At 41.6% G+C, this 23315-nt stretch overlaps 1 protein-coding gene across 4 annotated transcripts in view; it reads left to right on the top strand.

Moving 5' to 3' along the window:
• wipi1 (WD repeat domain, phosphoinositide interacting 1) overlaps positions 1-23315 on the top strand; it is a 72880-nt gene that overhangs the window by 5081 nt on the left and 44484 nt on the right. For 2 of the 4 annotated variants that reach the window (XM_039739874.1, XM_039739876.1), the window contains exons 2-4: positions 5821-5903; positions 6079-6248; positions 16638-16734. In XM_039739874.1, the coding sequence (XP_039595808.1) occupies positions 5821-5903; positions 6079-6248; positions 16638-16734 (350 nt within the window). Of the gene's footprint in view, positions 1-5820; positions 5904-5926; positions 5945-6078; positions 6249-16637; positions 16735-23315 lie in introns of those variants that run through there. The other 2 variants (XM_039739875.1, XM_039739877.1) reach the window with 2 other exon arrangements.

The following is a 23315-nucleotide window of genomic DNA, read 5'->3' as shown; positions in this document are numbered from 1 at the left end:
CTGAAGTTAAATATTTGTGCTCTGTGGTTGAGTCAGTCACAGAATTTATACATACTGTCAGGGATGCCAGGGGCCATGACCCGGCCGGTACAACATGAAGGACCGGATGTGGGTCTGCACCCACCCTGGATCACGTGGGGGTCGCCTTCCTGGTTGCTCTGGGGGCCACGGTTACAGGGCATGGAAGCCCTACCCTGTAGGGGCCCGTGGTCACCGCCAGGAGGCGCCCCAATGCCTTGGGGACCTGTTACCCCAGCCCTTCCGCCACACCAGGAAGTGCTGGGGGGAAAAGTTAGGACGGCGCCCGGAGAGCTGCCGGGAGGACAGCCGGCACTTCCGCCACGCTGGGGCGTGGCCAGAGGAGGCATGCTGGGAACACCTGGAGCTCATCCGGGGACTGTTTAAAAGGGGCCGTCTCCATTCATTCGGGGCTGGAATCGGGAGGCGGAAGGACAAAGCTCAGGAGAGCTGTGGAGGCGGCCCGAAGAGAAAGGCATTGTGGCCAGGACTGTGTTTGGGGTGTTTGTGCACGTGACTGGGATCTTAGTGACCAGTGAACATTTGTAAATTCTGTAAATAAACGTGTGGTGGTGTTTTAACAACATGTCCGCCTGTCTGTGTCCGGGTCGGCTCCACAATACTTATACAGTTGACAGTTCTACATTGCCGTCTCAGGGTAGTGCTTTCATTGTTGTTTAGAATAGAATGCTTGAGGTGTCAACCAGGCAAAACCTGGTTTAACTCCATCAAAAAAAGGGAATATTGTAAACCGAACACACACTTTCTCTTGTGCTTTCTATGGCTGTCAGGTCTGAATTGAGACATCTTCTGAGAGCATTTCCCCTTTATACTGACTGGGACTTTTTGGCTTTGTTGCCATCAAGGGGTCATTTCTTGAGGTTGTGAGGGGAAAAAGGAATCCAGACTGTTAGACAACATCCCCTCTTGCCCCAGAGTCGTACCACAAATTGTCTCTCCAGAACAGTTTCTGCTCTAGAACAACAGATGGCACTGCTCCTCTGGCATTGACTTAGTATGGACACAAATGGGGATCCATGGGATTCATAGTCCTGAGGGTCAACACAGTCAGGGTTCTTGGGTGCTGCCAGAGGGTACTGCAGGAAGATGATCTCCTTGTTTCGTGGGGCTTCCATGTGACGGGGTGCCAGAAGTACTCCTGGGCCCAACATAAAAGGAAACCATCCAGCCCCCTCCAGTTGAGCCTGAGTCGAGAGGGAAGAATTTCATTGTTGATCGGGTTATGCACTGTGCTTCATTGTAAAAGTGCTTGTTGGATTAAAAATCCATTATTTGAACCTGTTAACTCTGTTGGGTATTGCATCTACCTTCAACTTTTCACTCTGTTATATTGCAGCCATTTGCTAAAGTCATTTAAATTAATTTTTTCCCTCATTAATGTATACACAGCACCCCATATTGACAGTCAAAAAAAAGAATTTTTAAAATTGTTGCAGATTTATTAAAAAAGAAAAACTGAAATATCACATGGTCCTAAGTATTCAGACCCTTTGCTCAGTATTTAGTAGAAGCACCCTTTTGAGCTAATGCAGCCATGAGTCTTCTTGGGAAAGATGCAACAAGTTTTTCACACCTGTATTTGGGGATCCTCTGCCATTCCTCCTTGCACATCCTCTCCAGTTCTGTCAGGTTGGATGGTAAACGTTGGTGGACAGCCATTTTTAGGTCTCTCCAGAGATGCTCAATTGGGTTTAAGTCAGGGCTCTGGCTGGGCCATTCAAGAACAGTCAGAGTTGTTGTGAAGCCACTCCTTTGTTATTTTAGCTGTGTGCTTAGGGTCATTCTACCTAACATAAATGATCAGTCCACATTGTATTCAGGATTCTCATGGAAGAACTTGATGATGATGGTCATGTGGACTTCTGGCCTTTTATCCATCAATGTAGGGACATCATGCTGCTTTTTTTTTTTTTTTTAATTTATTAATTTTATTACAATCAATACATAGCAATCAAGTTTTACAAAAAAAGAATTATGCTAAGAACAGATCGATCCCCACCCTTGAGAGAGAGAGCAAGCCAAATGGTGTAAAATTTAAGGCTTGTAAAAATACCTAATCAACAAATTCTCTGTGCTTTATAAAATCATTTCAAAATATTACTGATTAGATCCTGCCATGTTTTGAAAAAAGTCTGTACAGATCCTCTGAGTATTTGATTTTTTCCAATTTTAAATAGTATAACACATCAGTTTCCCACTGACTTAAAAGAGGAGAGTTTGGGTTCTTCCAGTTTATCAGAATAAGTCTGCGTGCCAACAGTGTAGTGAATGCAATCGCAATTTGTTTGTCTTTCTCCACTTTAAGCCCCTCTGGAAGAACCCCAAACACAGCTGTTAATGGGTTAGGAGGGATTGTGAGTCCAAGACTGTCTGAGAGGTAACTAAAAATTTTTGTCCAGAATAATGTTAATTTGGAGCAGCATCATGCTGCTTTGATCAGGTGGTGGTGGCGGCACAGGTCACCACCCCAGAAAACCAGAAAAAGAGCACAAGAGAAAGTGGGGGTTAGTATGGACTTTGAATATGAATACTATGAATAATAATGATAATTGAATATACAGAGCATCAGGATTAAACTAAGTTGAAGCTATGAGAAAAGGCATGTTAAAGTAATGCATTTTTAGCAGTTTTTTAAAGTGATCCACTGTAATAGCCTGGCGAATTTCAATCGGTCAGCTATTCCAGATTTTAGGTGCATAACAACAGAAGGCTGCCTCACCACTTCTTTTAAGTTAAGCTCTTGGAATTCTGAGCAGACACTCAGGTGAAAGACATTCTGAAATATAAGATGGAGCGATATTATTTAAGAATGAATAAACTATAAGCAGGATCTTAAAGTCAATTCTAAATGACATAGGTAACCAATGTAGTGACATCAAAACTGGAGAGATGTGCTCAGATTTTCTTTTCCTAGTTAAGATTCTAAGATTCAGAATTAATGAATGCCATGAGAGCCTACATGTCTGTTGCTGGTGTGGGCATGGGAGTCCAGACAAATGAAAGTACAATTTTTAACCAAGAGGACATTGCGGGGTTGTGGGGGTGTATTTGGATTTTATATTTAAGACTGTAGTTACCACTGGTATTTTAGGCTGGAGGCAAAAAAAAAGTATATAAGCCTTTCTGAATTCTTGTTACAACAGCAACAAAAACCTGAAATACACCGATCAATGTATCTTCTGTGTTTTCTCTTGTGCTGTTCAATTTAACATGGTCATCCCCGGTGTGTGTACTAGCTTGAGTTTGCCCCAAGCTGTGTACTAACTTTTCTTTTCTGACTAGGAGTTTGTTCCTGGTTCCTAAGGCCATCACCAACTGTAATGTAAGACTTAGAAGTGAAGCGAGTCATCATTTGTTGTGTTAGAATCTCAACACAGGAGTTTAATCTAAACCCACAGATTATTATGATTTGCCAAAAAACACATAGAGATCTTTTGGACATACAGGTACTCTAAGACAAGTTTACATTCACAGTGACTGTCACTTATGAGCAGAGTAAAATTAATAATTTACTATATAATCTAACACCAAGGTCTGTATGTCCAATTCCGAAGAGCAATTTGATTGGCCAATTTGGCTTTGGTGACAAGACAAAAGAGGAAGTGGGAGTGAGAAGATGCACATGGAGAATTAAAGCCATATGAGGTACGCTGAGGGAGTCACCTTCAAAGATGGCAAATATAAAACCAGACAGATGGTGAGAAAGGCGCCTAGAAAAAAATGAGAAGCGCGCTTTATGGGAACATGCTTGAGAGACGGAGTGCCCGTGAAGAGATGTTCGGAGATGTTTTTCTGTATGTGTTCCAGATCTTTGCATAAAAATTAAAGGCTGTTTCACGTCTTTTTTTTGTGTATATCTCTCGGCACGGTTAGAGGACCAGCACTCGATGATCATAAATCACTTATATGGGACACATTCAGTTAAGAATTCTGAGATTTATGGTGGTGCTGAACCATTAGTGCGCCTTTAAAAACCAGTAAAACAAAATGTAAAAATTAACTCGGAATGAAATAGGCAGCCAGTGCACCGACACCAAAACGGGTGTAGTATGATTCATGTTTTTGGTACATGTCAATACACTCACTGCTGCTCTCTGGACAAGTTGTAGCCTTTCTGTTACATATTTAGGTAGCCCTGTAAAAAAGGCATTTCAGTAGAATGGCCGTGAAAATAAAATGTATCGATAAGCTTCAGAGCATTTTGAAATGGGAGCTAGGGTTTAACTCATACAATGTTCCTTGAATGTAAAGGGCCATTTTTATTATATTGTCAGCATGGGGTCTGAATGTTAATTAAGCATCTAGAATCACTCCAAGATGTCTAAGTTTGTCTTTAGACTGTTTAAGCAGACGGAAGTCTGGCTAATGTATTTTGTTCATTGCAAATTTAGAGTATAGTGACGATTAAAAGTTAAAATCAGAATTTTCCACATTCCTGCATACATATGACTTAAAACGTCATCTGTTTTTCACACAAGTCCTAAAGTAGATATGATGATTGCAGCTAAACAAATGAGACAAAAAATATCATACTTGGTCATTTTATTTATTGAGGAAAATCACTCAGTATTACATATCTGTGAGTGGCAAAAGTATGTGAACCTTTACTTTTAGTACTGGGTGTGACCCCGTTTTGCATCAGTAAATGCAACTATGCTGTACTGGATGATTTTCCTCAATAAATAAATGACCAACTATTATATTTTGTCTTGTTTGTTTAGCTGGGTTATCCATATCTAGTTTTGGGACTTGTGTGAAAATATGTTAATTTTTAAAGTCCTATTTATGCAGAAATATGGAAAATGCTGAAGGGTTCACTAACTTAAGTACCACTGTATTTCTGCTTTCTCTTTAACTTTAAAACATTCATATTCATCCAGTTTATAATAGACAATACACAGTCAATTATGTAATTTAACTTACTGTTATGAGATGCTACAGATGTGTACAGTTGACTATCGCCTCCATAGCTGCAGAAGTTGACCCAATAGCAGCAAAGTACAATGAAGTTGTTTCACTGCAGTTTATATGTTTGCGCTTACTTTAGGAACTGTTATACTTAGGTTTAAGTCAGAGCTGGAGAAAAAAAAATGTTAACCATTCCTAGCAGGAGCAGAGTCATATAAAAGAGCATAAGCAGTGAAAATGAGATGACATTGTGGCCCCCAGCATGCATTCTTAGACTTGCTGATAACATGCTGTCAGGGTGGTGCTGGCAAAATGTTGCAAGTTCATGCACATGCAGTGAGGAAGTGAAACCTCTGAGCTCATTAGACAAAAGTGTTAAGTTCCCCCTAGCCCCCTGCCATATTTCCTAGTTAGAATAACAAGACATTCTTTTTTTTTTTTTATAATGTCTGCTCACAAAATTTGAAAAGTGAACACAACCAATGAAAGGAAGCCTTGTAAAATCCATATTTATGGTATCATGTTCTCTGGCACCACACAATAAAACGCATTTATTTTCTGTTCAGCATTAGGCATGTTGGCTAGAATGCAAAAAGTAATTGCTGTAGGTTAGAGTTTTATGTTACCATGTTTAATTTTTTTTTTGCCTTTGATAATTTAAGCTAATTAAGCTCAGGTAATTTTAAGCTGTAGGGATGGCCTGAAGTATTGGAATGTTTCTTTATTAAATTAGATATGAATGAAATATGTCAAGCCATCATCATAATGGCCAGCTTTGACTTGATGTCATACTTGGTGATCTACCTGGCTGCTGTATTCATGAATGTTTTTGAAACCTTGATAATTTTCCCTATGGTCTCTTCTCTTCTTTAGGTCTCTCGCCATTGGGACAACAAATGGCTACAGACTGTTTTCTGTAACATCAGTGGAGAGGCTGGAGAACATCCATGACAGCAGTAAGTGTGCTGTACATTGAGCTTCACTTCCTAAGAGGACGGTGAGCAGCTCTTCTGTCTGCACTGAAGTGTTAAAAGTTTCACATTCTGAAATTAACAAACTGACATAAGAAGTATCTAGTGAATGGAAAAACTGTCCTTCTCTACCACTGACTGGCTGTGCATTTTTCCTTAGCAGAAAATCCAGATGTGTATATTGTGGAGCGCCTGTTCTCCAGCAGTTTGGTAGTGGTGGTGAGCCTTGCCATGCCTCGAAGGATGAATGTTTATCATTTCAAGAAGGGAACTGAAATCTGCAACTACAGTTACTCTAACAACATCTTGGCTGTGCGCTTAAACCGTCAGGTTTGTGGCCTTTCATCTGCTCTTTTGCAAAAAATGCCAAGTGAATGGTACAGATCATTACACAGTAGAAAGTATTTGCAGTTTTTATTAGAAGAAGGTGCACAGTATGTCCGCAGAACAGTCCACAATGAAAACCAGTTGGTTTAACGTTCATCCTCTTTTTGTCTTTTGATTATTTGTGGGTTTTTTTCTTTCTCCTGAGGGCTTATTTGGTTACCTTAGTTTTAATTTGAATTCTTCCTTGAATTCTCAGGATATAGTGTGCTTTGGAGTTTGATGTGTCAAACAATTGTAATTTATATAGCACCCTTTCTTGTTTTAAATTTAGAATTTTGCATAACTTAACTAATCAGAGGTTTCAGAAGGAGAAAGTATTCTTGACTCAAGTGTTGCTTACATGCTACAAATTCACTTCACTTTGTTGTTGCTGGTGTTGTATGCAGGGCTGAGCTATGCTGCCTATTACATAACACATTAGAGTGCATGTATTTGCCGCTGTATTCCATAAACGTATATACATTGCCATCTGTAATGTTTTGGACAAAGACAAATTTTTCCTTGATTTACCCCCGATGCACAGTTTTAAATTACAAATCAAACTATTCAGATGTGATTAAAGTGTACATTGCAGACTCTAATTTAAAGGTATTTGCATACACATTTCAGTTACAGCTTGTAGAAATTTTCTACTTGTTCCCCTCCATTTCAGTTCCCTGTAATGTTTGTTACATTTCAAAGGCAAGTCTATTAAAGCAGGCCTGTTTAGGACTTTGACGCTTATCCCTTGCATGCATGCATCACCAGCTGCTTAGGAACTTCTCTGGTGATGCTCTGCCAAGTCTCTAATGCAACCATCTTCAACTCCTGCTTGTTTCAAGGGGCTGTACCCTTAAGTTTTCTCTTTAGCATTTTAAAGCCTCCTCAATTGGATTTAAATTGGGTTACTAGCTTGGGTACTCCAAAAATCTTCCAGTTTTTAGTTTTGAAAAACTCCTGTGTTGCCTTGGATCATTATCTTGTTGTAGGATGAAGTTCCGTCTGGTGAGTTTAGAAGCATTTACTGGAATTTGTGCAGATCAGATGTTTCCCTACACCTCAGGACTCATTGTGCGACTGCCGTCAGCAGTTCCATCATCAATGAAGAGAAGTGTGCCAGGCCCTGTGGCAGCCACACATGTCCTAGCCATAACACCCCCAGCACCATGTTTAACAGATGAGGTTGTCTGCCTTGGATTTTGGGCATTTCCTTTTCTTCTGCACACATTTTGATCTTGTCATCACTCTGATACAGGTTCATCTTTGTCTCGTCTGTCCACAAGACCTTTTTCAACAATTGTGCAGGCTCTTTTAAGTCCTTTTTCACAAACTGTAATCTGGCCATCCTGTTTTTGTGGCTGAACAGCAGTTTGTACCTTGCAGTGTGGCCTTTGTATTTTTGTCCATGAAGTCTTCAGCGGATAGTCGTCTCTGAGATATCCACATCTACCTCCAGAAGATGGTTTCTAATTTGTTAGAGTGGTGCTGGGTCTTTTTCTATACCATAGTGAAGATTTTTTTTTTATTTTATTTCATTAATTTTATTGCAATCCATACAAAGCAATCAAGTTTTTACAAAAGAAAAGTTGAGTTAAAGAACAGATCGATCCCCACCCTGAGAGAAAGAGCAATCCAAACGGTGTGAGATTTAAGGCTTGTAAACATACCTAAATGAACAAGTTCTCTGTGCTTCATGAACTTATTTTAAAATGTTACTGATTAGATCCTGCCATGTTTTGAAAAAGTCTGTACGGATCCTCTAACTGAGTATTTGATTTTTTCCAATTTCAAATAATATAACACATCAGTTTCCCACTGACTTAAAAGAGAGTTTGGGTTCTTCCAGTTTATCAGAATAAGTCTGCGTGCCAAGAGTGTAGTGAATGCAATCACAATTTGTTTGTCTTTCTCCACTTTAAACCCTCTGGAAGAACACCAAACACGGCTGTTAATGGGTTAGGAGGGATTGTGAGTCCAAGGCTGTCTGAGAGGTAATTCAAAATTTTTGTCCAGAAGAATGTTAATTTGGTGCAGGCCCAGAACATGTGACCCAGTGAGGCTGGGACTTGGTTGCAACGTTGGCAGGTTGGATCGTGCCCTGGAAACATTTTGGAGAGTTTTAGTCGAGACAGATGTGCTCGATATATAATTTTGAGTTGTATAATTGTATGCTTTGCGCATATGGAGCTCGAGTGAATTCTCTGCATTGCAACTTTCCACTCCTTTTCTGATATATTAATTGAGAGATCTTTTTCCCAGTGTCCTCTTGGATCTTTGAAAGGAAGGGATTGTAAAATGATTTTATATATTGTAGAGATGGAGTCTAAGTCCTTGAGATTGAGCAATATTTTTTCCAGCATGGATGAGGGTGCAAGATGAGGAAAATCTGGAAGGTTCTGTTTAACAAAGTTCCTGATTTGAAGATAGTGAAAGAAATTTGTAGCTGGAATGTTAAATTTGGAATGTAATTGTTCATAGGATGCAAAGACGTTGTCTATATAAAGATCTCTAAGCAAGTTAATTCCAAATTTTTCCAGATATTAAAACTGCATATGTTTGTGAAGGTTGAAAGAGGTGGTTCTCTTGCAGAGGTGCCACAGATAGAAGCTTCTCCGTCTTAAAATGCTTTCTACATTGGTTCCAGATTCTAAGTGAGTGGAGCACAATTGGGTTATTAGTGTATTGCCGATAACGTGTGTTTATTGGAGCACAGAGCAAGGAATACAAAGAAGTACTGCAGGATTTTACTTCTATTGCGGTCCAAGCCTGTGTATGTTCTTCTATTTGTGTCCAGGTTCTTATCTGTATATTTGCTGCCCAGTAATAAAACTGGAAGTTAGGTAGAGCCATGCCGCCTTCTGCCTTTTGTCTTTGTAGGGTCGCTCTTTTGATGCGTGGATGTTTTGAATTCCAAATAAATGAGGTTATTGTTGAATCTAATTGCTTAAAGAATGATTTATTAATGTATATTGGATGTTTTTAAAAAAAAGGAGCTTAGGAAGAATATTCATCTTAACAGTGTTAATTCTTCCAGCTAGTGTGAGATGAAGGGTTGACCATCTATGCAAGTCTTGTTTAATTTTTTCCATGCAGACGCTAAATTTTGTTGATAAAGAGCTTTATGTTTACTTGTGATGTTTACCGAGGTATTTAAACTGTTCTGCAATGATAAAAGGTAGGGTGTCTAATCTAATATTATATGCTTGAGAATTCACTGGAAAGAGTACACTTTTATTCAGATTAATTCTGAGACCAGAGATCTTTTGAAATTCTGTGAGTGCTGCTAAGACTGCAGGCACAGAATTTTCTGGGTCCGATATATACAGTACCATATCATCTGCATATAATGAGATTTTCTGTTCCAGTCCTTCTCTGCTAATCCCCTTTATCTGATCAGTATTTCGACAATGTATTGCCAGTGGTTCAATGGCAATCGCAAACAGCAGCGGTGACAAGGGCATCCTTGTCTAGTGCCACGTTCTAGTTTAAAGTAGTCTGAGCAAATGTTATTGATGCAAACTGAAGCTTCTGGGTTAGTATACAGTAATTTAATCCATGCACAAATGTTGGGCCAAACCCAAACTTCTCCAATGTAGTAAAAGGTATTTCCATTCAATCATGTGAATGCTTTTTCTGCATCCAATGATAATAATATTTCTGGGGTGTTTGATTTAGTTGGTGAGTATATTACATTAAACAGGTGAAGATTTGAAGATAAGTGTCGGCCCCTAATAAATCCAGTTTGGTCTTGTGATATTACGAGGGAGCACTTTCTCCATCCTTCTAGCTATGATTTTAGAGAGTATTTTAACGTCGTTATTCAGAAGTGAAATTGGTCTGTATGATGCACATTGTAATAAGTCCTTATTTTGTTTTGGAAAGACAGTGATTAGTGCTTGGCGAAAGGTTTGTGGAAGAGATTGGTTATCTCTGGCTTCTGTAAATGTTGCTAATAGGAGGGAGCTAGCTGTGCGGAGAATTTCTTGTAAAACTCTGCAGGGTTGACATCAGGGCCTGCTGCTTTTCCACCTTGGAGTGACTTTATAGCATCTAGTAATTCTGATAAACAGAGGTTTATCAAGTTCCTCCACACTAAAGCGTCTATTTGTGGTATCTGTAATGTATCCAGAAATGCATTAGATTGTGTATTGTCTTCTTTAAACTCAGTAGTATATAGGGATTTATAGTAGTCTCTGAAAGTGTGCATTATATTTTTGTGTTCATGATTTTATCTCCGTTGTGTTAGTATTACGAGATTGCGTTGCACTTCTTGCTTGTGAATTTGTTGAGCTAAAAGCTTATTAGCTTTCTCTCCATGTTCATAGTAATGATGTCTGGATTTGTAGATTAGTTGTTCAGTTTCTTTAGTTGTCAAGAGATTTAATTCCGAATGTAAAGCCTGCCTCCTCCTATGTAGAGTCTGGCATGTTCTTCATCTATTTTAGTAATTTCGCTTTTTATCTCTGCTACTTTCTTGGCTTCGGATTTATTTCTGTGGGAAAGATATGAGATAATCTGTCCTCTTAAGAAGGCCTTAAGAGTTTCCCAGAGTATTCCTGCAGAGATCTCGGGGGATGTATTTGTCTCTAGAAAGAATTTGATTTGTTTGGATATAAATTCAGTACAATTCTCGTCAGCTAATAGAAGGGTTGAGGCCATCTGCGGGTGAGTGTATGGGGCTTAGTAATTTCAGCTCCAAGATCATAGGTGCATGGTCAGAAATAACAATAGCATCGTACTTGCAAGATTTAATCTTAGGCAAGAAGTTATTGTCTATAAAGAAGTAATCGATCCTTGAGTAGCAATGATGTACTGGTGAGTAGAAGGAATATGTTCTTGAATTTGGGTTTAAAAACCTCCAGGGGTCTGATAAGTTGTGATCAGTTATAAACTTTGTAATTATCTTTGCGGTGTTAGATGCCGTTCCCCCTGTGGAGGAAGTCCTATCTAAAAGTGGATTTAGAACACAATTAAAGTCCCCAGCCATTATAACTTTATGAGTGTTCAGATTGGGAATGGATGCAAATAAATTTTGTATAAATTCCTTATCAACATTAGGTGCATAAACATTTATCAAAATCATTTTACAGTTAGATAAGTCTCCCATGACCATTGCATATCTCCCTTCAGGATCCAATACTACATCTGATGCTACAAATGGTACAGTTCTATGTATGAGAATTCCCACCTCTAGTTTTCTTCATAAAACTAGAATGGAACATTTGGCCAGTCCAGTCTTTTTTGCAGCCGGAACTGATCCTTGCTTAGTAAGTGGGTTTCCTGTAAAAATACTATTTTAGCATTTAGACCTGTTAGGTGAGAGAGTACTTTCTTTCTCCCCTGTAACCTACCTCGACTATAAATAGCCAGACATGACACCCTTTGTCCCTGCATTGTTGGACCAAATCCTGATACTTGGTGGGCTTCCTGTCCAAGGCCTCTTTGCATCCATCTTCCCACAGAACAGTCATTTCTATCAAGATGATTCTCTTTGCCTCCTCTGACCATATGACTATATCAAGCCTTAGAGCTGTTTGAACTACCTTTGGAAAATGTATCTTCCTGCTCATGTCCACCCTCATCTCACATGATTGGACCAGCAGCGAAAGGCTCTTCTTGGTCTTCATCACAGAAGGGAAGAAACCATCCTCCTCCAAGAACTGGATAGATGGACCTGTATTAATGTAGGTTGGATGCTTGCTCTGAAATATTTACCAGAACCTTGTCACGGGTGAAATCTATATATTCCCTGGCTAAAGGCAATCTTGCACCCCATCAGTATATATGCCAGCGTGCCTCTGTCCCCGTGCATAGCTTACACATTGGGTCCTCCCTAATTCACCACTTGTGTATACTCGGGGAGGGGGGGCGGATATACTGATGGGAGCAGGAAAGGAATACAGAAGTGCTTCAAAGTTCTGGCCATGTGATCTTCCACTTTGGCAGGCTCCACTTCTTCCAGGCTCCTTCTGATATCAGTTCTGTGGCTCTTTCCTTTTGCCCTTCCTCCTCTAGGCCTCGGACCTTGGCTTGGATCACATCTCTCCTTTGGTTTTGGTCTGCTTTCCCGATTACTGTAAATGGGTGGTTCCAAGCCCTGGTTACATTGGTTTTGTCAGTGAGAGAGGTGTCGTACTACTTCCTTAAGCATTCTTTTGTATTGTGGGCTAAGATTGTTTCCTGTCTGATAGTACAGTGCTGTATGTGTGCTGTTGCCAATAGGGGGCATTGTAGCACACCAATACCTTACACAAAGGCTCCAAAAGTGGAATAAATGCAATACAGCACAATACAATTCCCTCTTTTTCTCTCCTTCACATCTCCCAGGTGAGCTTTGTCCATCCTCCACACCTAACTCCAACTCCCCTGGATGAGGCTGAGTGGCTTCTTTTATACTGGGCCTTGGAGTAGTTCCAGTGCTAGGGCACAACTCACTGGAAGTACTTTCAGGTCAAATGGAAGCCCCACAAAGTTTTGATCATTAATCCTGGCAGCTTCTGCTGGCTGCCTCCATGGAACCCAACAGGATGGGGCTAAAGATTCCATCATGCCCTGTGGGTGTCTGTGTGAGATTCCCGACCCAGATGTACTGCTATCTGGAATATCAGGGGAACCCTATAAGGAATACAAATTATCTCCCCATGTCCTTCTGTCACACTGGCCTTCTGGCCAGATATTGTTCTTTGGTCTAACCCTGCCGGACGCCAGCGTGCCCATTTCTGTGCTGACATCTGCCACCCTCCTGGCTATTGTGCCCATTTGCCACCTATGTCTTCCGGCTAGGCAATGGAAGGGAGACCATCCTGGCAGGGATGTCGGTCCCTATATACCATCCATTAAAGTGCATTGTGTTGCTGAGTAGAAGGCTGTACATTCTAGCTTAAGCAGGGTGAATGAAGACCACAGTTTTGCCATCACCACATTCCATTCATGTGCTGTTGTTGATTACAGTTAGGTGTCAGATTAACATTGTGGCAAACCTGAAACTCTGCTGGATGTAAGCTTCAATGGCAGTGTAACAATATTATTCAAAGCTTACAAGCGCTTCCTTCTTAAACATTTTTGTTATACACAACCATTCCCATTGCATGACCAGGCTCCAAAATCCTGTTTAGCAAAAGTTAATTCCTTAGTCAGTCAGAAGCAACATTACTGGCTCCCATTTGCCTGTTCAGTTCACTACACACAGCAAGATTGTATTTCCCTGTTAAAACTAGGGCATTGTTAGCAACTGTCTGTCCAAATCTTACTTTAGTCATCACTTCAGCCAAGTCGTGAGGCACAATTGAAGGTTATATTCATCAGTCCTTTGTGGGATGACTTCTTCTTTAACCCTACATTTCAATCTTTAGTCTAACTGTTTATTCCAACTGTTTTGTAAAAACAAGCTCATCAACCCCAAGTCCTGCATGAGTGGAAACACTGGTCTCATTCACCATCCCCACTAAATTTTGTCATACATTTTCAAATCCACACTGCAATAAAATTTTTTTTTTTCTGTTCAGCACCTCCAATACTTTTAACAGGTCTAGAACTCTGGCCTGTGGCCTGGTCATGTTCCCCAACTTTCCCTTTGTCCTTAACAGATATAAATGATACCTAATCCATGGTTGGTGTCATTCAGTTTGGAGCACTTCAATATAATAATTCCTTATATTTTATATAGTGCTTCTCTTGATACCCTGAGCGGTTTTTATAGTGAGTGGTACGCCAATTCAACCATACAGTAATTTATGTGTAGCAGCCATTTGGTGCCACTATACTGACCCTAAATCAGTTGCTAGATGGTAAAGGGGTGAGAGGTAGTTAGCCAGTAAGAGACAAGGGATGATTAGGGGGCCAGAATGACCAGGCCGTGGTGGGCAGTTTAGCCAGGATATCAGGATACACTTTCCTTTTTACAAAGGGTGCCCAGGCATCTTTTATGTCCAGAGACAGTCAGGACCTCAGTTTTATGTCTCATCTAAAGGACAGCACTATTTTTACACCACAGTGTCCCAGTCACTGCAGTGGAGCATTGGGGTACCAATTCAGTTTTCGGGGTAAGCACTCCCTGCTGATCTCGCAGCAGCAACCCAAGATTTTATTCCTGGTTGATTTCCCATCCAAGCACTGGCCAGGCCAGAACATGTTTAGCTTCAGGAGGATAACCTAAATTGCACGTAGTATGGCTGCTGGACATAACGTTTGTATAACGGCATCTTTCTGTTTTAACCTTTATTGTATTCATGCATGGTGCCCCCATTCAGTCCTGGGTCAAAGGGAAATTTTTTGTATAGAAATCATAATGTTCTTTCAACATGCAAATTAGAAATTCTCTGTTCATGTGATGTAAAGTTGAACTTGATGAGTCTAAACTTAAATGATAAACTAATAGTGGTGACTGAAGAAGCTGGTGATAACATTCTGGAACTTTGTTTTGGTTTTGTTCTACTAGCACTTAAAGCTTTTATGTTATGTGGTACATTTTGTGGCAACCCTCATCTCCTCGAAGCACCTTGTCACTTGTTTCAAAGCTTTTTGTCCCACAGGTAATTTTAAACCTCTATTTAACCTCTTGAACACCAAAAAGTTTCAGATGTGTATGCTATATAAAGGACGTTTAAATACATTATTATATAATTGGTAGCTTCCAACTGATGCTCTGCATGGTGTTGTTTTCTGTCTTGCATCCAACGCTGCTGTGGCCCCATCAAAACTTAGAAGCTTATCAGACAGGTTTAAAATTGGATGACTGAACGGATGCTTATTATAGGCTCTTAATTGACTACTCCATCCATTTTCTTAACCTGTTTATCTTAGGGCAGGGTTTCAGAAAAACGGGAGTATATCTCAGCAAGCATCAGGTGCAAGGCAGGAGCAATTCCTGGACTGGGTACCAATCCATGATGGGGGTTTGACTGTATGCATGCACACATCAGCCAGTTTTTTAACAATGTCATTTTACCTAACTGTCTTTGGACTGTAGGAGGAAACAGGAGCACTTGGGAGAAACCCACACAAACTCGAGGAGAACATTAAAACTTCACATAGGGAGCCCCATGAACGTGAACGCTGGTCTCCATATTGTGAGACCACAGTGTTACCACTGTCACCATGCTGCCTATTCACTAATCTATTGATATTTTACATTCATATAGCCTATGTCAATGTGTGATGTGTAAATGATAAGTGGCAGTCAGTTTTAAGTCAAATCTCCATTTTTTCCACGTGTACCTGTGGTGAGAGTTCTGTGGTGCAGTGCAGTTTTTAAATAAAAAATCGGACTCTGATCAAGTGTTGTTGTGTGCGAGCACGCTTTGCTGCGGGCATGACTTGGGTGCTTGGTTGATCGTGCATTCACATGCAAAGGGGAGGGGATCATTCAGGTGCCTCATTCTCACCTTGGAGGTATAGTAGCAGTGTATCACACCTGCACCCAATCCGACATAAAAGGGGGAGCCTGCACAGCAGAGAAGGGGACAGAAAAGAGACACAGTTGTTAAAAAGACGTGAATAAGATGGCAGGATCAGGAGAAGAGAACTAGCGTGAGAGAATGGAGACGGGCATCTGGGTAGAGTCTTACAGGAGAGGAGCATGTGACCTCTGCTTCAGAGGGGACCGAGTTTCACTCCTGCTGAGCAATTTGGGGAACAGGAGTGACCAACTGCTCCAGGAGGACTCTCTAGCAAGGCCGAAGAATGACAGCGGAAGTTGAAAGAGCGAGGCTCGGTGTGGCACCCTGCTGGGAGCCTGTGATGGCAGCAGGTTCCCGAGCCAGTCAAAAGGTTGGTTGTGCCTGTTGATAGGACATCCCTCTGGCTGCAGGATCCTATCTAGGTTAGCGGAAAAGATGTTGGTTTTAAGAAGGTGCACCAGGTCTTGTGAGATTTTATAGAACTGCTTCCTGCCTATGATTTTAATCTAGTTTTTATGGAATTTATTTATTGCTTTTAACCTCATCTGGACACTTTGGTTTTATTGGATTATTTATTTATTAAAGAAGAATTTGAAGAACTGCACTTTTGAACATGGATTGAAATAAAAGCACTGACACTACTGCACCATCCCCTTGCTGAACGTGTGTGTCCGTATTTGCCCGGCTCATCTTGGTGACTATTGGCAGTTACAGGTTTGAGAAGCTCAAGGAAGTGATAAGGGAGCTCGGAGCCATCCCAGACCATCACAATACCCAGAAGGTTTACATTCTCATGAGCATATCTGAGTATTCGGGAGTGTAGGACACTTTCAGCTCCTGTATAACATATACAGTATATTATAAACAATGTTTGTATCATAAAATAAGGCACTAGTGTTTGGGGCTCACATGAAAGAATGTTACAGAAGTTTTTGCTTTCTTTTTTTTCTTTCAGAGGCTGATAGTGTGTTTGGAGGAATCAATTTACATACACAACATAAAGGATATGAAACTATTGAAAACCCTCCTGAATACTCCATCTAATCCCACAGGTAGGCTACAAGAAACTACAACTGTCAATATACGACTTGGTGTTTGTGTTGAACTCCAGCAGTTTGTATAGTGCCTATTGAGCTAAGCTTCTCTAGAAAATGTTCAGAGTGTGACATTTTTTAGAAATAATAGTGTTCTCTTCTACAGACAGTTTAGTTTTTCAGGAGATGTCATCACATGAGTACTTATTCTGTCTAATTGGCAGAGAATTGTAGATTACACATGATGACAGGATGCCCCGTTTAAAGTTAAGGTGTATTCCTGTTAGCAGTCCAACAGGTTTGTAAGTCAGTGTGATTTGAAATAAAATGTCTAGGTTGTTGTCTCCTATCTAGTGGTGTGACACGCAGAAAGGCCCTACACAGACAGTTCATATCAGACTTTGATTTACAACATTTCTATTTTATGAAATGCTCGCTTATAGTGAGGAGACAGTTGGTACATGGGTGTATTTTAAAAGCTGTGACATTGCTTATTAATTAAATATTTTTGATTTTGATTTGATGTACTTTAATGCCCAAGGGGAGATTGTCTTTTCACATGACCACTGGAAGTTGGAGTGCAGGGTCGGCACTTTTACAGCTCTTTGGAACAATTTTCAGGTTAAGGGCCTTGCACAAGGGCCTAAGGAGTATGCCTTCTGGCAGTAATGGGATTTGAGCTGGCAACCTTCCAGATACCAGTAGAAATCCTTAGCCACAGAGCCACCACTACCAATACATTACTTTTGCATTCTGCCAGTTCATATTTATTTTGGAGTTTTCTACAATAGGTTCTTCTCTTTTCAGTTACACAAATCAAGCCACATTCATAAAAATAAGCTGGAGTTTACTTCACATACTGTATTGGAAAAAGGCAAGTTATGACCTAATTTTGACCGTCATGCTCATGAGGCTGTGCAGAGAGACTCTGCCCATATGAATACACCATACTGGTGGAGCTGGACTACCTGGGCAACCTGAATTAGCTTCAGGTACCACCCTATGCTACCAGTAGTGACAAGGACACTAACAAAACTCAAAACTAAGAATCAGTCAGGAAGGATAAGGGAAGAGCAACTGTCTGTGGCCGCCACCTGCAAAACCATTCCCTTTTTGGGGGTTGTCCTGCTGTTGCCTCTCCAGTGCACCTGTTGTCACTTTCATTTGCACCAGAGCAAAAGAAGTTGTTCAAGGCAGCCGAGGTAGAATGTAGAGGGCCCCCGACTAACTCGGGTATATGACAGCCCCCCGATAAGAGCCTATATGGATGATCCAACCATCACGACAACATCGGTCCCAGGGAGCAGGTGAATCCTACAAGGACTTGAGAAACTCATCACGTGGGCAAGGATGAGTTTTAAGCTTTCCAAGTCAAGGTCCATGGTGCTGAAGAAGGGGGAAGGTGACTGATAAGTACCGATTTGCTATTGTGGGAACAGTCATCCCATCCATCACAGAGCAGCCAGTCAAGAGTTTGGGGAAAATCTTTGACTCAAGTCTGAAAGACACAGCTGCCATTCAGAAATTCACACAGGAGCTTGGGACATGGCTCACCAAAGTTGATAGGTCTGGCCTGCCTGGTAGGTTTAAAATCTGGATCTATCAGCATTCAATCCTGCCCCGGGTCCTATGGCTTCTGCTGGTATATGCAGTCCCATTTTCAACAGTTGAGTCCCTTGAAAAGAAGATCATCCGCTTTCTTCGGAGGTGGCTGGGACTCCCACGCAGCCTCGCCAGTGCAGCACTGTATGAAACAAGGAAAATCCTGCAGCTACCATTTAGTGGCCTAACGGAAGAATTCATGGTAGCACGCACCAGAGAAGCCCTACAGTACAGGGACTCCAAGGATTGTAAGGTGCCAGCAGCTGGCATTGAGGTGAGGACAGGCAGGAAATAGAGGGCGGAAAAGGCTGTGGAGGTGGCAGAGTCACGCCTGAGACAGAAGGCTGTGGTTGGCACCGTGGCAACAGGTAGAGCAGGTCTGGGCTACTTCCCGAAGACCCAGGTTGGCAAGGCCCAGGGCAAGGAGAGAATCCATCTACTCCAGGAAGAGGTCCGAGCAGGGGTGGAGGAAGAAAGAGTGTGTAGGGCAGTAGGACTTCGGCAATAGGGTGCATGGACAAGGTGGGAGAGTACTCTCCAGCGAAGGATCGCATGGTCGGACATTATGCAGGGAGATTTTTTTCGTGTCCGGTTCCTGGTGCAGGCGGTCTACGATGCCCTGCCAAGCCCAGCAAACCTCCACGTCTGGGGAAAGAGTGAGACACCATCCTGCCCACTTTGTTCAGGAAGAGGCTCTGTAGAACATCAATTTAGCAGCTGCCCTAAGGCACTGGCAGACGGCCACTACCGGTGGTGCCATGACAAGGTGCTCAAGGCAGTTGTTGAAAGCTTGACTGCAGCCATCAAGACAAGCAAACTCCTCCATGGCCCTAAGAAGTCAGTTACCTTCGTTAAAGCGGGAGAGCAATCCCAGGCAAAGGCAGTAACAACAGGCCTCTTCCACACAGCCTCTGACTGGCAGCTGCAGGCTGACTTGGGAAACCAGCTAAAATTCCCTCAGCAAATTTTATAGCAACACCACTCCAGCCAGACATGATCATTACATCTGAGGCCTCAAAACAGCTGATCGTGCTGGAACTGACGGTGCCCTGGGAAGAACGTATCGAGGAAGTTAGTGACTGGAAACGTGCCAAGTACCAGGAGCTGGTGGAGGAGTGCAGGGGCAGAGGCTGGAGGGTACTCTATGAGCCCATAGCAATTGGTTGCAGAGGATTTGCAGGATGCTCACTCTGTAGAGTCCTCACACGGTTGGGCATAACAGAAGCAGCCAAGAAGAGGGCCATTAAATCCGCAAGTGAAGCCGCAGAGAAAGCCTCAAGGTGGCTTTGGATGAAGAGGGCCGATCCGTGGATCGCTACTGGGATACAAGTTGGGGAGTGATCAACCCCGGCTGGGTCGCCTGAGCGAGGGTGTATGATGTTGCGAGACCCGAAACGCCTGATGACCTCAGGATACATCACTGATGATATGTCCTAGTGCATCCAGGTGATGTTTCTTATATAGATTCACAATCACTTATGCTTCTTAACTGGACAGATTGATATCCCTGAAGCTTCATTGACTTGGTGTTAGCCTGTGATGATTAAGTGTTCCCTTTTGAAGTTTTTGCAAATTTATTAAAAATTAAAAAAAAAAAAAACTGTGTCAATGCACCTTTGGCAGCAATTACAGCCTCAAGTCTTTTTGAATATGATGCCACAAGCTCGGCACACCTATCCTTGGCCAGTTTCGCCCATTCCTCTTTGCAGCACCTCTCAAGCTCCATCAGGTTGGATGGGAAGCGTCAGTGCACAGCCACTTTAAGATCTCTCCAGAGATGTTCAATTGGATTCAAGTCTGGGCTCTGGCTGGGCCACTCAAGGACATTCAGAGAGTTGTCCTGAAGCCACTCCTTTGATATCTTGGCTGTGTGCTTAGGGTCGTTGTCCTGCTGAAAGATGAACCGTCGCCCCAGTCTGAGGTCAAGAGTGCTCTGGAGCAGGTTTTCATCCAGGATGTCTCTGTACATTGCTGCAGTCATCTTTCCCTTTATCCTGACTAGTCTCCCAGTTCCTGCTGCTGAAAAACATCCCCACAGCATGATGCTGCCACCACCATACTTCACTATAGGGATGGTATTGGCCTGGTGATGAGTGACGCCTGGCATTCACATCGAAGAGTTCAATCTTTGTCTCATCAGACCAGAGAATTTGTTTCTCATGGTCAGAGTCCTTCAGGTGCCTTTTGGCAAACTCCAGGCGGGCTGCCATGTGCCTTTTACTAAGGAGTGGCTTCTGTCTGGCCACTGTACCATACAGGCCTGATTGGTGGATTGCTACAGAGATGGTTGTCCTTCTGGAAGGTTCTACTCTCTCCACAGAAGATCTCTGGATCTCTGACAGAGTGACCATCGGGTTCTTGGTCACCTCCCTGACTATGGCCTTTCTCCCCCGATCGCTCAGTTTAGATGGCCGGCTAGCTCTAGGAAGAGTCCTGGTGGTTTTGAACTTCTTCCACTTACGGATGATGGAAGCCACTGCGCTCATTGGGACCTTCAAAGCAGCAGAAATTTTTCTGTAACCTTCCCCAGATTTGTGCCTGGAGACAATCCTGTGTCGGAGGTCTACAGACAATTCCTTTGACTTCATGCTTGGTTTGTGCTCTGACATGAACTGTCAACTGTGGGACCTTATATAGACAGGTGTGTGCCTTTCCAAATCATGTCCAATCAACTGAATTTACCACAGGTGGACTCCAATTAAGCTGCAGAAACATCTCAAGGATGATCAGGGGAAACAGGATGCACCCGAGCTCGATTTTGAGCTTCATGGCAAAGGCTGTGAATACTTATGTACATGTGCTTTCTCAATGTTTTTATTTTTAAAAAATTTGCAAAACTCTCAAGTAAACTTTTTTCGCGTTGTCATTATGGGGTGTTGTGTGTAGAATTCTGAGGAAAAAAATGAATTAAATCCATTTTGGAATAAGGCTGTAACATAACAAAATGTGGAAAAAGTGATGCGCTGTGAATACTTTATAAACCCTTTGGGGTGCGAGCAGCTGTTGCTGGGGGTGCCAGGATCCATCGAGGAAAACAAATGAAAAACATTATTTGTACAAAATCTTAATTTATCTATCCATTCCTAAATAATTAAATGGGCAGGCTATTTCATATCAGTGCAATACACTGCTTGTTAAAACGGATGACTCCTGCTCTTACGTGCACTTACTGCTGCGTGGGTATTATGAATTATCGTATCTGTTCAAGTTCTATTTAAATTTTAAATATAAGTAATTTTTATTTAGTAGACAAATATGTTTGGTAGGTATGCAAGTTAAATTTAGTCATCATTGCATTAATTTTTCTTCACCATAGAAATTTAAAGATTAAATTCAACTTACATTCCTACCAAAGATATTTCTCTCGACTAAATAGAACCTACTTACATCCAAATAGAACTTGAAAAGATATATTTTTTCGAATCTGATCTTGCATTTTAGATCGACTTGACGCGCACTACATCGAGCCTGCGAGCTATTGAGCTGTCGCCTGCCTGCCTCAATAAGTCACCCTCGCTTCGCTGTTACTTTTTTACCGTTCATATAATCCTGGCTAGTCGTGAAAAAATTAGAAAATGGAAGGAGGATTACACTGAGTATGGCTTTACCAAAACAATTATTGATGGCGAATAAAGTATCCATTATTCATAAAGCTTCAATTGGTGATATTCTGCGTTAACCTCATATTTTTTCATACTTCTTCTCAAACCAAGGGGGTGTGAGGGTAAAATGTATCGGGAAGCGCTTTATATATATATATATATATATATATATATATATATATATATATATATATATATATATATATATATATATATATATATAGTTTTTCACACCACTATATATTTGTCCCCTTCCTGATTTCTTATTCTTTTGCATGTTTGTCACACAAACTGTTTCTGATCATTAAACACATTTAATCATTAGTCAAATATAACACAAGAAAACACAAAATGCAGATTTTAAATGATGGTTTTTATTATTTAGGGAGAAAAAAAAATCCAAACCTACATGGCCCTGTGTGAAAAAGTAATTGCCCCCCGAACCTAATAACTGGTTGGGCCACCCTTAGCAGCATTAACTGTTTGTGATAACTTGAAATGAGTCTTTTACAGCACTCTGGAGGAATTTTGGCCCACTCATCATTGCAGAATTGTTGTAATTCAGCTTTATTTGAGGGTTTTCTAGCATGAACCGCCTTTTTAAGGTCATGCCATAGCATCTCAATTGGATTCAGGTCAGGACTTTGACTAGGCCACTCCAAAGTCTTCATTTTGTTTTTCTTCAGCCATTCAGAGGTGGATTTGCTGGTGTGTTTTGGGTCATTGTCCTGTTGCAGCACCCAAGATCGCTTCAGCTTGAGTTGACGAACAGATGGCGGACATTCTCCTTCAGGATTTTTGGTAGACAGTAGAATTCATGGTTCCATCTATCACAGCAAGCCTTCCAGGTCCTGAAGCAGCAAAACAACCCCAGACCATCACACTACCACCACCATATTTTACTGTTGGTATGATGTTCTTTTCTGAAATGCTGTGTTCCTTTTACGCCAGATGTAATGGGACATTTGCCTTCCAAAAAGTTCAACTTTTGTCTCATCTGTCCACAAGGTATTTTCCCAAAAGTCTTGGCAATCATTGAGATGTTTCTTAGCAAAATTGAGACAAGCCCTAATGTTCTTTTTGCTTAACAGTGGTTTGCGTCTTGGAAATCTGCCATGCAGGCCATTTTTGCCCAGTCTCTTTCTTATGGTGGAGTCGTGAACACTGACCTTAATTGAGGCAAGTGAGGCCTGCAGTTCTTTAGACGTTGTCCTGGGGTCTTTTGTGACCTCTCGGATGAGTCGTCTCTGCGCTTGGGGTAATTTTGGTCGGCCGGCCACTCCTGGGAAGGTTCACCACTGTTCCATGTTTTTGCCATTTGTGGATAATGGCTCTCACTGTGGTTCGCTGGAGTCCCAAAGCTTTAGAAATGGCTTTATAACCTTTACCAGACTG

The sequence above is a fragment of the Polypterus senegalus genome, chromosome 17, assembly GCF_016835505.1.
Source record: "Polypterus senegalus isolate Bchr_013 chromosome 17, ASM1683550v1, whole genome shotgun sequence".
NCBI lineage: Eukaryota > Metazoa > Chordata > Cladistia > Polypteriformes > Polypteridae > Polypterus > Polypterus senegalus.
This window is presented reverse-complemented; position numbering and strand designations above follow the sequence as displayed.